General features: G+C 48.6%; 1 protein-coding gene across 3 annotated transcripts in view; it reads right to left on the reverse strand.

Annotated features, from left to right (window-relative positions):
• Positions 1 to 454: 454 nt before the first annotated feature.
• The window catches only part of LOC122830616 (sodium bicarbonate cotransporter 3-like), a 24,886-nt gene continuing 10,490 nt past the window's right edge, over positions 455 to 14,850 (reverse strand). The window contains exons 2-22 of one of the 3 annotated variants that reach the window (XM_044116109.1): positions 14,708 to 14,850; positions 14,140 to 14,328; positions 8,961 to 9,067; positions 7,615 to 7,772; positions 7,420 to 7,507; positions 7,186 to 7,332; positions 6,403 to 6,506; positions 6,132 to 6,306; positions 5,609 to 5,742; positions 5,053 to 5,298; positions 4,585 to 4,690; positions 4,279 to 4,440; positions 4,085 to 4,198; positions 3,603 to 3,764; positions 3,271 to 3,522; positions 2,745 to 2,813; positions 2,231 to 2,404; positions 2,021 to 2,149; positions 1,591 to 1,670; positions 1,399 to 1,506; positions 455 to 1,271 (exon numbers count right to left, since the gene is read on the reverse strand). The exon at positions 14,708 to 14,850 is cut by the window's right edge and continues 18 nt beyond it. In XM_044116109.1, coding sequence (XP_043972044.1) covers positions 1,190 to 1,271; positions 1,399 to 1,506; positions 1,591 to 1,670; positions 2,021 to 2,149; positions 2,231 to 2,404; positions 2,745 to 2,813; positions 3,271 to 3,522; positions 3,603 to 3,764; positions 4,085 to 4,198; positions 4,279 to 4,440; positions 4,585 to 4,690; positions 5,053 to 5,298; positions 5,609 to 5,742; positions 6,132 to 6,306; positions 6,403 to 6,506; positions 7,186 to 7,332; positions 7,420 to 7,507; positions 7,615 to 7,772; positions 8,961 to 9,067; positions 14,140 to 14,328; positions 14,708 to 14,762 — 2,841 coding nt within the window. In that variant the 5' untranslated portion in view covers positions 14,763 to 14,850 and the 3' untranslated portion in view covers positions 455 to 1,189. The remainder of the gene's footprint in view (positions 1,272 to 1,398; positions 1,507 to 1,590; positions 1,671 to 2,020; positions 2,150 to 2,230; positions 2,405 to 2,744; positions 2,814 to 3,270; positions 3,523 to 3,602; positions 3,765 to 4,084; positions 4,199 to 4,278; positions 4,441 to 4,584; positions 4,691 to 5,052; positions 5,299 to 5,608; positions 5,743 to 6,131; positions 6,307 to 6,402; positions 6,507 to 7,185; positions 7,333 to 7,419; positions 7,508 to 7,614; positions 7,773 to 8,960; positions 9,068 to 14,139; positions 14,329 to 14,707) is intronic. The other 2 variants (XM_044116106.1, XM_044116108.1) reach the window with 2 other exon arrangements.

Consider the following 14,850-nt stretch of genomic DNA (forward strand, 5'->3'; position numbering starts at 1 on the left):
ATTTGTTAAGTGCTAACCTATGAACATAAATAATTTAACTTTAACCTGGATGAAATTCGCTTGGTCTCAGAATGAACTGGAACAAAACCTCCCAAAGTAAACCTGTATTTTAGTTTCTGATCACCAGAGGGCGCCGTTACTGTTGTACTGTTGAAATATGAACAGTAGGATTGGAGCAAAACATGAGCTAGCCATCTAGTCAGCTGTTTCCAGCTCAATTTCCTGATCGACGCTCATCAACAACACGACTCCAAATCAGTGCACAAGCTAGCATACAGTGTTTATAAAAGAAGGCAGGCAGGTGACCTTTTGACCCCTTAGCTTTAATTAATATCTTCAAAGCCAAAGCAGCACAGATAAAAACAATTAAATAAATACATTTAAATGTGAGCAGGACCAGGAGAGAGGTTGACCTCTGATGACCCCTAGAGAACATTTTATCTTTAGAATGATAGCAGCAGAAAAGAACGTTTTTGATGCACAAACGGAGCACAAAAGTTTGACACAAATTTTGTCTGATTTGAAGGAGGGAGCCAACTTTACTCAGGTGTGTCACCTACTGCGTTGACGTTACAAATCTATTTCACTAATGTAAAAAAACTACTTCCTGTCTTTGTCTTCTTCACGGTTTCCTCCAGGAGTCACTTCCTGTTGGTCATGTGACTCATGATGTGGAAAATGTTTCCTCCCAACTGATTTATTAAAAAATTACAAAGAAACTACAAAACATCTGCTGAGGTTTAACCTACAGGCAACATGGTGAGACACACACACACACACACACACACACACACACACACACACACACACACACACACACACACACACACACACACGCACGCACACACACGCACACACACACACTCTGAAGTGAAATCAGCATGATAGATTAAATGAAACGTCCGTCCTGTGTCGGATCATGGAGGAGAAGCAGAAACTGAAGGAGAAATAAATATTCGTCCTCTGAGTTCGCTGGCCGTCGGCCAATCAGCGCGTAGCGCCAGGCAGTTCGGCCAATCAGAGCACAGCGGTGGTCTGGCAGTAAAAACAAAGTAACCTGAGGCTCATCCGTGTAAAACGATGAGGAAATAAAAGTCGTGTCATCAGAGAAATGCAGCACAGCCAAGTGGAAGCTGATTGGTCCTCTGCCTCATTCAGGCTCCGCCCACCTCGCCGTCCCAATGGAGGATCATAACGCCGTCTCAGCATCCACGAAACGCCGTCCGTCCTCGTTCTCCACGCTGATCTGGATGCTGGGAAGTTTCTCCTGACTAGACAGCAGATTTCAGAGCAGTTAGATCAGAGTTTATCGATTATTGATCAGGAATAATCAATAATTATTGGTCCAGAACCTCCTGGACCAATAGGGGCGGCCACAGGCGGTGATGTCATCGTCACCTCTTGCAGTGTTTTAGAGCCTTTCCTCCCTCAGAGTTCTTGGAAACGGATTTCCAGATTCCACTTTTGGCCATTTCATCAGAGATGTTGACTTCAGACGGGTCAGACCTGCAGGACCAACAGAACCAGAACCGGGTCAGCGCCTGCAGCAGAGCGCGCTCACAGGGGGCGGGGCCACTGTGTTCGACTCACCTGTCCTTCAGCAACTTGATGGGGAACTTCAGGATGCTCTGAGGCTCGTCCTCCACTTCCTCCATCATCCGCTGGGCGTCCTGCAGACAGCCAATCAGAACGCAGAGAAAATCAGAGCCATGGGGCCAATCAGAGCCAAGGGACCAGTCAGAGCCAAGGGACCAATCAGAGCCAAGGGACCAATCAGAGTTAAGGGATCAATCAGAGCCATGGGGCCAATCAGAACGCAGAGAAAATCAGAGCCATGGGGCCAATCAGAGTTAAGGGGCCAATCAGAGCCAAGGGACCAATCAGAGCCAAGGGACCAATCAGAGCCAAGGGACCAATCAGAGCCAAGGGACCAATCAGAGTTAAGGGGCCCATCAGAGTTAAGGGACCAATCAGAGCCAAGGGACCAGTCAGAGTTAAAGGACCAGTCAGAGCGCCTCACCTCCTCCTTCTTCTTCTTGTCGTCGTCCTTCTTCTTCTTGCTCTCGGGGATCAGGTCGTCCAGCCAGCTCAGCTCTCTCTTGGTGAAGCAAAAGTCCAAAAGCTTCCGGATGAAGACGAGCGCCAGAACCTGCAGGAGAGGCGGGACGGCGGTGAGCGGCGCCGTTCAGGCGAGGAGACGGAGGGAAGGGCGGGGGGGCCGCGGCCTCACCATCATGGGGAAGATGACGGCGGCTCCCGACGCCTTGATGGCCCAGAGGATGATGAGGCAGGACAGCTGGACGGCGGTGAAGACGTGGACCTTCCAGAGTGGGACGTAGCGCAGGTAGATGAGGTCCGGCTGGTGCTTGGCCGGCATGCCGAACAGCTTGATCCGGTCGAAGAGCTGCAGGACCAGGAAACGTTCAGAGGAACTTTATTAATGTGACACAGCAAACACTTCTGACTTCAGTAATATTATTATTATTATTAACTTATTTTCTCCACTCATCGAGTAACTTCACTATGAAAATATTTCTTCTTAAAATATCTTAATTTGCAGGTAACTTTAATATGTCACTGACAATATGATATAAAAAATATGTAATCAGTTTTTGGTTCCCAAGTTATTTAACATTTCCTCCAAATCCTGGTTTATTTTAACCTGCAGCAAAAACAAGTTTTAAAGGTTCGAATCCCAGAGAAAAATCTGGAAATGATAAAAACACAAAAAACAGGAAATGAACCTGGATGCCTTTGAGTGACGAGACTCCCATGTAGAGGAAAACCCCGTAGAGGACGGGCATCGGGATCAGCTGGGGACAAACGGACACGTTTGTTACTGCGTCCAGCAGAACGTCCAGCAGAACGTCCAGCAGAACGTAAACAGAACGTCCAGCTGAACGTCCAGCAGAACGTCCAGCAGAACGTCCAGCTGAACGTCCAGCAGAACGTCCAGCTGAACGTAAACAGAACGTCCAGCAGAACGTCCAGCAGAACGTCCAGCTGAACGTCCAGCTGAACGTCCAGCAGAACGTCCAGCTGAACGTCCAGCAGAACGTCCAGCAGAACGTAAACCAGAACGTCCAGCAGAACGTAAACAGAACGTCCAGCAGAACGTAAACAGAACGTCCAGCTGAACGTCCAGCAGAACGTCCAGCTGAACGTAAACAGAACGTCCAGCAGAACGTAAACAGAACGTCCAGCAGAACGTCCAGCAGAACGTCCAGCAGAACGTCCAGCAGAACGTCCCCTGTCCAACCAGATGTCCACCTTGAGCGCGGACGTCATGAAGACGGAGCAGCCCATCAGGATGAAGATCATGAATCCCGTCACTCGTTGCTCCCGGATGCCCAGGAACTTGGGTTGCTCTCCCGGAGCGGCGCAGCCCGACTCCACCTTCAGGCTGTTGACGTGGGAGATGGAGAGGACGGTGGCCGCCACGAACCAGGGCAGGCCCAGGATGGAGCAGACCCCCAGCATGACTGCCACCACCAGCAGGTCCAGGTGGTACCCACAGCCCTTCTGCAGGGACGCACACACCAGGTCAGAACCACAGAGACCCGAACCGAGACCGGACCTCCGCCGCGAGCCGCCCCACCCACCTTCAGCTTGTTCTCCTTCCTGTTGATGATGATGGCGGTGATCTGCTGGTCCATGAAGATCAGGATGGTGCAGAGCAGAGCGGGGACGGCGGCCGCCAGCAGCGTCCACCAGGGGTTGGTGCCGAGTGGCGAAACCAGCCAGGACCGGTCGCTGGTGGTGGGCTGCAGACAGCCCAACAGACGCCATTACAACCCAGGAAGGCGTCTGACCCCAACGGAGGGCGACCAAAATAAAACCCAATAAAGGTACCTAGAACCCAATCCTGATCCAGAGTATTCAGGAGGGAAGAAGACGCTAAAATGTACAAATAAAATTTGCAGCTTATTGCTCATCATAATGTCTCTTTACAGCCTTAATCCCCTTAGCGGCTAGCGTTTAGCACAGAGTGTATGTTAACCTATGATAGATGCAAAACAGCTAAATAGCTAGCTAGCATACAGTAGGAAGTGCGGACACGCCTCTGAACCTGAAGGTGGATCACCTCGAATCGCTCCGGGACTTCCAGCTTTGGAGAAGGAATTCCCACCAGGTAATCCAGCAGCACCATGACCATGATGGTCAGGAACACGGCAAAGTCACTGATGGTCGACCGCACCTGTACACAGAACCAGCAGGTCCGTGAAGCAGAACCAGCAGGTCCATGAAGCAGAACCAGCAGAACACAGAGGGACTGACCTTGGTGGGGAAGTATCTCTTGGTCTTGAACTTTTTGAGGAACGAGGAGAGGAAGAAAGTGGCGAAGAAGAGGATGACAGACCAGAAGAGGACATCTGGGATGAAGGGTCCTTTTTCACTGCAAGCCGACCCGATAAACTGTCCCTTCAAGTCCCGACAAGCCTGCAGACACGGACAGGAAGGTTACACGCCGCAGTCCCTCTGGCCGCCACCGGGGGCCTGCAGTCCCTCTGGCCGCCACTGGGGGGCCTGCAGTCCCTCCGGCCGCCACTGGGGGGCCGCTGGTTGCGGACCACAGAGCCGTACCGTCACGTTCAGCTGCTCCCACTCGATGCTTCCTGCTGTCAGGTTCCTGCTGCTCCAGATCTGCTGGACGTCGGCCGAGGCGTTGGAGGGAGCAGAACACCGACATCTGGAAGGGATGCAGACCGGATCAGAACAACTGGGCCGCTCCAGAACCATCAGACAGAAGGCATAAATTGTTTAAATAAGTAAATTTAAAAATATTTATGTAAAGAAAACAGAAAAGAAAAATTATAATTAAGAAAAAACTAAAAAACTTTTGAAATATTAAAGAAATATATGTAGCAATAATTTTTTTATTTTATTTATAATTTAAGAAATTAAGTAAAAAGAGAAAATGAATAAAGTAAAAACTAAAATGAGCAAAAACCCTAACACAATAAGAAATTAAGGAAAAAAATTAATTAATTGTATGTAAATTTATTTAAAAATGAAAGGAAACCATGAAAGAGTGAAGCCCCGCCCCCTCACGTGTAGAAGGTGAGGTTGTTGAGCTGGTTGTGCAGGTTGACCGGGAACTTCTTCCCCATGTTGACCAGCTTGGCCAGAGCCTCGTAGATGAAGATGATGCAGATGAGGGCGGCGAAGGCTTCCTCGGTGAAGCGGGTGATGTAGCAGACCAGAGAGCTGGCGTCCGTGGCGACCAGCAGGACGCACAGGAAGGCCGTCCACAGCCCGATGCTCGTCCGCAGGGACAGGTAGGACAGACTGTAATTCCTGGGGACAGACAAAGAGACGTCACACTTCACCAGGACGCCATCTTGGTTCTCCTGGGTTCAGAACCAGAGCAACCAACAAACCAGGGGTTTATGTAAGAGTTATGAAACAGATTTAATCCTCAAACAAAAGGACTAAGAGTCTAAAAGCTCCAGAAAATCAACAACAGAGGAATTAAATCCTAAAAGTTCTGATAATCTGTGACCCGTTTGGCTCTGCGACTCTTTCCAAGAGCCTGAAGGCTCAGACACACAGCGGCCAGCAGGGGGCGCTGCCGTTCATCTCAGAAACAGCTGCGGTTTGGACTCACTCGCAGAAATGGAAGAGGATCTTCTCAAACACCAGAACCGGGCCGGTGCTGCCCAGGATGGTGAGCGGCTGGCCGGCGAACAGGGAGTAGGCCACGCCCGTCATGGACGCCCCGAACAGAGACTCCATGGTGCCCTGCAGAACCGAGAGGAGGCGATACTGCTGAGCACACCGCGGGAAAAACATCAGCAGGTCCCACAGAGCTCACTAATTATGTTCAAACATTTTATCACTTATTTTTTCCACTTTATTATCATTAATACTATTATTTATTTAATTGATCGCTATCTGGATGTTTTTCAAAGAGTGCGCCACCGGAGGGCGCTGTGGGAGCCTCAGATAGCCAAAATATTTGATCTAATAAAGTTTTCTACCACAGAACTCATGGCTGTCTAAAGCCAGAAGGTTAGCATTTACGCTAAATGGATGTAAAAATAATGGATTAGTGAATATAAAACATTCTGATGTTTATGTATGTTGTAGCATTGACTGGGGGGTCACAGGTCAGCGTTTAGGAAACTTACTATGCTGCCCTGGGTGGCCTCCCCCAGCAGGCCGCCGAAGGTGACGACGGGCGACATGCAGGCGCAGTAGAGGAAGAGGACGGACGCCAGACACTGCAGACTCAGCGCGTCTTTGATGTCACTCCAGTAGAACGGCGCTTTCCTCCGAACGTCGTTCACCAGGCCTCCGAAGATCCTGTTGGATTAGATCAGCATCACCTGAGCATCACACACACACACACGCGCACACACACACACACACACACACACACACACACACACACACACACACCTGCCCGTCCGCTGCAGCTCTGGGCCCGTGTGATGCTCCATCTCCTTCACAGCCTCTGAGCAGTGGGCGGAGCCATTAGGCTGCGCCGCCATCTTCCTCTTCTCCTGCAGACACAGATGGACGGTTGAAGACAGGACGTTGCTGCTCTTACACAGAAACATGCTAAACAGAATCAGAAGTAATGCTAGCTTTCTGCTTTAGCATATTTCAGTTCAATGCTAAAATTTAGGTAAACTTGCTAGCATAATGTCCATTTAGTCCAACTTCCAACGTGTTAAAGCTGCAGTCTGTAACTTTTATAAAGAATGTGATTTTTATCTGTTTGTTTAATTTGTCAGCATGTCATTAGTTTGTGAAGAGTCAGGAAATCTGTGAAAAGATTGATGTCCATGTAGACCACAGACTCCAGGCCTCCAGTCGCCGTCCTGCAGGTTTTAGATGAGCCTCAGGTATGAAACGGTTTGATCACCTGCTCCTGGTGTGGATCGGCTCTCAGAGATTCATGACCTCATTATTCTGTTCAGGTGCAGCAGAGGCTCATCTAAAGGTTGCAGGACTCTGAGGACTGGAGTCTGACTCCCCTGATGTAGACAGACTCAACAAACATGGAAAAAACTGTTTTATTCTACTGCAGCTTTAAATCAAAGTTACGTTAGCAAGTTTATAGTTTCGTAATTTTGTTGTGGCATAATTTCACATAATGCTGAAACAAAACTTCTGCTAGCTAGCTTATCAGAACTTCACAGGACGAGTTTCTGCTGGGCCTGCTGGGCCGGTTCTCACCTGAGACGGGACGTTTTTCGGAGGTTCGATCCGGATGCTGGGGTCCCACTCGCCCGGCGGCAGAACCGTGACCTGGTCCAGGAACTCGTCGATGCCGGACAGCAGGTCGTTGCGGTCCTTGGCCTTGTACGCCACATCGTGGAAGACCTGCGGCAGAACCGGGGACGTTAGAGAAGTTCCTCTGTTTGGGTCGCACCTGAACCAGACCAGAACCTCATGCGCCGCTCAGCTCACCTCGTCGGTCATCAGCGTGGCGATGGAGCGTCCGATCTCATGGTACTGCAGGCCTTTCCCGAACGGACCGAGCATCAGGAACAGAAACCTGAAGCAGAACCGGAGAGACGCTTCAGAAGCAGCTTCTGGTTTCACTGTGGGTTTGAAATGGACCGGCGTTGCCATGGAAACCAAGCCAGCAGGTTCTGAGCCCACCTGGTCGGTACCGGAACCTCAGTGAGGCCCGTCAGCAGCACGGCCGGCGCCAGGCGGACGAAGGCGATAATGGGCCGCTCCAGGAAGTCCACCTCTCCCACCAGGACGTTGGAGGCTTCGGCGCCAGGCGGGATCTTCTTCATAAAGTTCATGTCCACCTGGAACAGAACCAGAACTCAGACTGCTGGACCGGACCCTGGTACTGCTGCCACGTTACTCCTGTTCCAGGCCGGACCATGAGCCCCTTCAGAACCGGACGAACTCAGCAGGAATCATTTTGGCTAAAACACACCTGAAACAGGAGGAACATGTCAGGGACTACTTTCAGAGGCGAACTGATACGCCTCCATATGGAGTTCTGTTGGGTCCAGTCCGTTCAAACACCTCAGACGTAAAAACACAACGTTTGATTGGTGACATCAAAATCACAGCCGACAACAATCACCGACCAATCACAGAGCACCAACCACAACACTGGCCTCTGATTGGGCGACGGCTGACTCACTGCGGGCTTCCTGTGGGCCGCCGGCAGCAAACACACACAGTGACAGTCCTGCAGAGAGACGAGGCATCACCCTCTGACACACACACCTTCTGATTGGACCATCCCTGGAAGGTCCCTGGTTCTGATTGGACCATCCAGATATTGTTTTGATTCCATCTCCGGTTTTTCCACCATCCCAGTTTAACTGAGGATTTTTTCAGCTGATGGTTCTGACCCGGTGGAATAACCAGAACCTTTTGGATTTAACCGGTCTCTCCGTCCAATCGTAGGTTTTTCTGTCTCCCACCGCTGGAGAACTTCCTGTTTTCTGTCCAATGAGAGCCCAGAGAGCAGAGCCTCCTGTCAGATTTCAGCTCTGGTTGGTTCTGGAGAACCTGGACCTGAAGGCAGAATTAATCTGACCCAGTCTGGACCCGGAAAGTTCTGATGATTGAGCTTGAGGATTCAGTTCCATCTGGGTTTCTGGTTCTGATTCCAGAAGAAGCCGGAATCGTCATGGTAAACAGTGAATGAATGAATCAAGAATCAAGCGTAACCATGGCGACAAATGCAGGACTATTGGTGAACGTGAGTCTAAAAAACAAACAAATGAACTAACATCGGGTGTCCTTAACAATAAAACTAAATGGAGAACAGAATTATGATTCTACTTCAGAATTACAGCAAAATGTCCAAAATGCATCAAAATAAAAACCCAATCGTCTGACAGCCTCCATTTTGTATCCATGTATTAAAAAAAAGAAATGATTTTCAAACAAATTTTCCCCAAAACTCAGAATTGAGTGAAAGATTTCCCCAAACAACGGACCCAGGCCTCCAGAACCGGGCCTGTGCTGCTCACCCTGCTGAAGTCCACGGTGCTGTTCTCTCGGCTGCCGGCGCTGATCCGACTCTCGCTGATCTTGTTGTCCAGGTTTCCTGGAGCCGACTGAGGCGACGCCAGCAGCCCTGCAGACACCCACAGTCAGTTTCACTGGGCCAGAACCAGAACCTCTCTCAGTCCACTCTGGAGACACTTCAGTATGTTTTCATTAAATCTACTCTGCATGTCCAGGAACTTCATAAAACACAGCGCGGTTTTCACAATAAAACTTGGCGTACGCAAAAATGTATTAAAGTGCAGCACACAAAACAAATCGGATGCATAAAGCTGTGCACGCCAAGACGCGGGCAGCACGTTTCCTTTATTCTTCCTGATTTGGGGAAACAGAGCAGCTGCTGCTCCGCCTGTCGCCTCCAGAAATACATATTGATGTAAACTGGTATAGATACCAGGAAGTCTGCCGCCAGGTGAAGACGTAACCATGGCAACGGCCTTGTTTGTGGCAGTATTTATAATAATTCTATATTTTATTGAAAAGGTGCTTTGAAGACACATAATGTCCCCTCACAAAAATAAAAATGCATTTTAAAGAAGAAAAAATGTAAAATGAAGAGATTCTGTTGGAGCAGCAGAACGTTCAGCCGGATTCAAAGACAGAAAGTCAGAGAGTCTCTGAGTGGGAATGTGGAGGATTATTCTAAACACTAGATGATTTCTGTCCGGTACCGGTACCGGTCCAGCTGTAAGTTCTGCTCAGAGCTCCAGGATGATCAGTCTGGATGAATCTAAACGCTGATAAACCAGCAGATCAATCTGATCTCTGATCAATGGCTCCATGTTCTCCTCAGGTAGCGGCTCACCTGGATGCAGCTACTGATGGACCTGTGATTGTCTCCACACCTGATCAATAATCAAACTGTCTGATCAGCCCTGGTTTCTCTTTAGGGACAATAAATAGATTCATTCAGACCAGGAGTTTCATCTTTATGAGACTCAAACTGAGCAACATGATTGTTGACGTTGGACTGAGGTTTTCACATCCTTTATTTCTATTTTCTGTATTTTCTGTTGGCTTCTTGTCTGAGGATAAACGGGTTCAGTTTCATCGTTTAAACACTGAAATATTAAAATCATAAATCCTGGGGTTTGATGCTTCCTGCTCTAAATAACTGAATCAGATTTCAGTGGATTTAGTTTTGACTCTTTGTAGTTTATTATTGTCCACAGAAAAAGTTGGATGCTGCTGAACATTTTCACTGCAGGTCAAAAGTTTGTGTATATTTATGCAAACTTTCATTTTTATACCTGCCGACTTCAGTAACATATGAGGTGCACAGTTTCTGTCTGCAGGAGGCCCCTGATGATTCATCATCATTTCACCAGAACCAGTGAGTTGAACCTCATCTGAAGGTTTGGCTCTCAAGCAATGACCTTTGACCCGATCAGAAGTTTCAGGGCGGATGTTCATTTTACACACTAGTTATCCTAGAATGATTTCAACTCCACTGCTTGGACACTTTGTCTGATCCGACATCTGAACATGAAGCTCACAGGGCATGCAGTCACACACACACACACACACACACACGCACACACACACAGCCCAGAGTCCGGTTACAGCTCAGTGGACTCCATGTCGGCGCTGGAACGTTCGCTCCACCTGACTCCTGAACTTTAAACCAGAGCAGAGGGACCGGACCGGACCGACGAGGTTTGGGCTGAGTCAGGGGAACCGGTCCAGGAGGCTGCTGACTCTGCTGGCCGTCACGCTCCGACTACTTCCTGTTCGTGACCTCAGAGATGTCGAGTCAGCGCTCCAATCGGTTAACAGACCGGTTCTGGTCGGTACTGAGCGGCTCATGAATGGACCGGTTCTGGTTCGTCTTATGACAGTTGCAGCTCTGAAGTTTAATTTGGCGGGTCAGACAGCAGAAGTGTCTGTGGAGCCCTGCGGTCTGTGAGGGAAACCCCGTCAGCTCCACTGCGGTGTTCCTCAGGGCTCGGTTGTTGGACCCGTTTGTTCCTGCTGGACTCCACCTTCAGAACCAACACTCAGACTTTCTGCTACATTGACACCAACGTTCACACACACACACACACACACACACACACACACACACACACACACACACACACACACACACACACACACAGAGTTATTAGCCATGAACCTGGGTTCTAGCAGAGGTCAGGGGTCCAGCTGGGCAGCTTTCCTTGTTATGAAACTATTTTTGCCTTTTCTTAAATTTTCATGCAGCACTGATGAAGAGTCAGCCTGGTTCTGGCCTTCATCAGTCCCACAATCAGAACCACAGAACCGTTTTCCACCAGAACTGTACTCTATCCGTCCAGTCACTGGACCCGAGTCAGTACCGGGTTGGGTTTAGCAGAACCAGGCTGCTTTTCCAGACCAGCTCTTTAAATGTTAACGAGGGCTGAGTGACACAGGTTGTTGCTAAGTAACCAAAGAGAGAGAAAGTAGCTGATGCTACCCAGTTAGCTCAGCTCAGTGTTAGAGGTGTAGCAGCTAAAGCTTTTCCTCTGCCTACATTTCCCAGAATGCCGTGCGGTTCTGGAGTTCAGATGTATTATCGGTTCATGCTGATCATCTGTCACAGTTATTGATTTATTGTCCAGCTGATCCCAATCAGTGAAGGAGGTTTGTTGGTCCCCAGATGACCTCTGACCCCAGGCCTGGTGTTAGTAGCAGCAGCTTCATGCCTCTTATTGCCTGTTTGGCTCTCAGGAGCGCCATCATCCATGTGAAGGTGCTGCTCCTCCTCCGGAGGGAAAACCACCACCTGGATCCCGGCTCCAGCCGCCAGTGTCTCCGGCGCCGAGCGGCGGCGCGGCGCTCCTCCTGAGGGGGCGGGGTCCAGAAGGGGCGGGGCCAGTCCGGGTGGGCAGGGCTCCGACAGGTGGCGCTCCTGGCAGTACAGGGTGGGCGTGTCAGGAGGCAAGGAGGCGGGGCCAGAGAGGAGGCGACCAAACAGGAAGGAAGCCCGCGGGGAGGGGGGAGGGGTGGCGGTGTCGAAGGAGAACTGGGAGAAGCGGCGAAGGAGGGAGAGGCGAGAGGAGGACACGCCCTCCCCTGGAGAGAGGAGGGACAGGAAGAGACGCCAACATCAATAGAGTCACGCTAACCAGCAGGAGGCTCTGGGTTTCCATGGAAACCACCTCACTTCCCATTACTGAGATAGAAGCAGCGGGTTTGGATGACAGTCAGAGACGGAAACGTTCCCACCTCAGAAAAACCAGCAAATTATTTAATCAGGGATCAATGCAACTGATTATTTTCCATCCTCGGTCTGATTGGATTAGCAGAGATTAACTGGAACCGGCTGCAGGCCGGGCCAGATTAACTGCAAATCCACACATCGGCATAATCAGGAATCACGACTTTATCCCGAAATTATCACGACTTTATCCCGAAATTATCACGACTTTATCCCAAAATTATCACGACTTTATCCCAAATTTATTATGACTTTATCCCAAAATTATCACAAATTTATCCTGAATTCATCACGTCTTTATCCTAAAATTATCACGACTTTATCTCGAATTTATTACGACTTTATTCCGAATTTATTACGACTTTATCTCAAATTTATTACGACTTTATTCCGAATTTATTACGACTTTATTCCGAATTTATTACGACTTTATTCCGAATTTATCACGACTTTATCCCGAATTCATCACGACTTCCCACAGATCCGTGACAACCAGAACTGACCATATCCGCACATTCACACGCTGTAGTTTCGCTCCCGTCTGCCGAAGGTTTGCTGGAAGACTGATGGTTTCTGCACCGGCTGAGGAAAAACAACAGGCTCTCCAGGGATTCACTGTGCATGTTTCCTCATTTCTCAAGTTAGCTAGTTTAAATGATAGACAATTCTTTAGCATTTTAAAGAATGTTGGGAATATTAAAAACTCATCAAATACAGTTAGACAAAAGTAATTTCCAAGCAGCTCTTAGGATTAGTGTCATAAAGAAGAGGCACTTTATGACTATTCTCTTATTATAATTGTTCTCATAAACGACTTTATTCTCGTATTGTAGTAACTTCATTACGATGATATTGCTGTAATATTAGTTATTCTCATATTACGACTTCTCACATAACTTTATCCTTGAGATAAAAGAAAATTTTTTAGCCTGAACCTTATATGTACAAAAACATTTAGCCAATATGTCTAAAGCAGCGCCACAAAAAAAACGGATTTCATTTCAAAACATCCAGAATCAATCGTGACATCCTGGCGGGACGGCGCAGGATGACAGTTTTTCCTTTTAATTATAAATTAAATAAAAACCATTTCATGCTAAAAATTTTCATATAAACAGAAAAACTGAAATTATTTGAATGTTTGTGTGTAAAAATTGAGGTTCTGATTGAGTCCAAACCCATAAAGCTCCAACATGGCGGCTCAGCTCGTCAGCAGCTGAATATTAACCCGTCCAATCAGCACACTGGTTAGTGCCGACCAATCAGAAAGCAGCTTCCACTGATCATTAAACACTGGGTTAGTGAATTAGAGACCAACACGCGTGTTCATGCAACACGCCACATCCCGTTACCTCGACCAATCAGATCGCACGGACTGAACCGAACTCTGCCCGGCGACCCGCAGATCTCAGAGAGAAAACAGAATGTCAGAACCAGGAAGCCAAAAGTTTGGGTCAGAACCAGAGGAAACTAACAGCCTGTCACCATAACAGATGCTGCTGGACGATAAACTGCCCCAGAATTATCGCAATAAACGATAATATTGAGAATGTTCTCAATATTGAGACCATTTTCAAATGATTTAATGGGAATAGCATTATAATGCAAAAACGTATTCTAAAACTTTAAATTCAACTGAACATTTAACACTGGAAACAGAAAACCTTTTAAATATAACAACTGATTAAACAATCAACAAGTTAAATGGATTATGAAGCCCAAAAAAGTTTGAGTTGAGGCCAAAACACCAGATTAACAATCCAGCTAAATCAAGAAAATGTTTTAATTTATAATGCTTTTAACTGATTTACTGCGACAGGCCTAATGGATAAATAAAGTCGGTGAAGACTTTTGGGCTCAAATGGGACCAGAACCGGACGGTGGTTCTAAACCCGACTGGGTTCTGTTGGTGGACCTGCGAGGTTCGACGTTCAGGGATGGCAGCAGCGCCGCAGCCTCACCGTTGCGCTCCAGCAGCGTTGAGTCCGAATGCTTCTTGCCTATGTCTGCGAAGGAGCGGACCAGCGGGATGCGGTTGCTCAGCTTCTTCTCGTTCTGATGATGGTGGCGCTTCAGCAGAGCCTCCCTCACCTTGTCCTGCTGCTCCGCCTCCAGCTGGCCGGTCGCCAGCATGCTGTCGATCACCATGTCTGGGAGGGGGTAGCCGCAGGGCGTTAGCATGTCGTTAGCACATCCTCAGAATGCTAGGATATTGTTAGCACATCGTAAGCATGCGGTCGGCATGTCATTCTGTATTTAGCGGTTTGTTAGCACATTGTTAGCGCCATGTTAGCATGCCATTACCAGGTCGTCAGTGCATTGCTAGCCAGTTAGAACATTGTTAGCGCTTGGTTAGCATGTTGTCAACATGTTATTAGCGCATCGTTCGCATGTTGTCAGGACATTCTTAGCATGTCAGTAGCATGTCTTCAGCACATCATTGGCATGTCGTTATCGCGCCGTTAGCATGTTGATGGTGTGTCCCCAGCCTGTCGTCAGCACGCGGTTAGCCTGTGGTTAGCGTCTGACCTGCGATCTCGTCGATGGCGCCGGCCCTCATGTCCAGCAGCACGGTGCCGTTCATTATGCAGGAGCGAAGCTCAAACAGGCTGTGCAGCGACAGCGTGGCGACGTACGGCTTGCTCCAGCGCTCGCCGCCGTCCTCCACGTCT

This window comes from Gambusia affinis, linkage group LG05, assembly GCF_019740435.1.
Source record: "Gambusia affinis linkage group LG05, SWU_Gaff_1.0, whole genome shotgun sequence".
In the NCBI taxonomy this organism is placed as follows: domain Eukaryota; kingdom Metazoa; phylum Chordata; class Actinopteri; order Cyprinodontiformes; family Poeciliidae; genus Gambusia; species Gambusia affinis.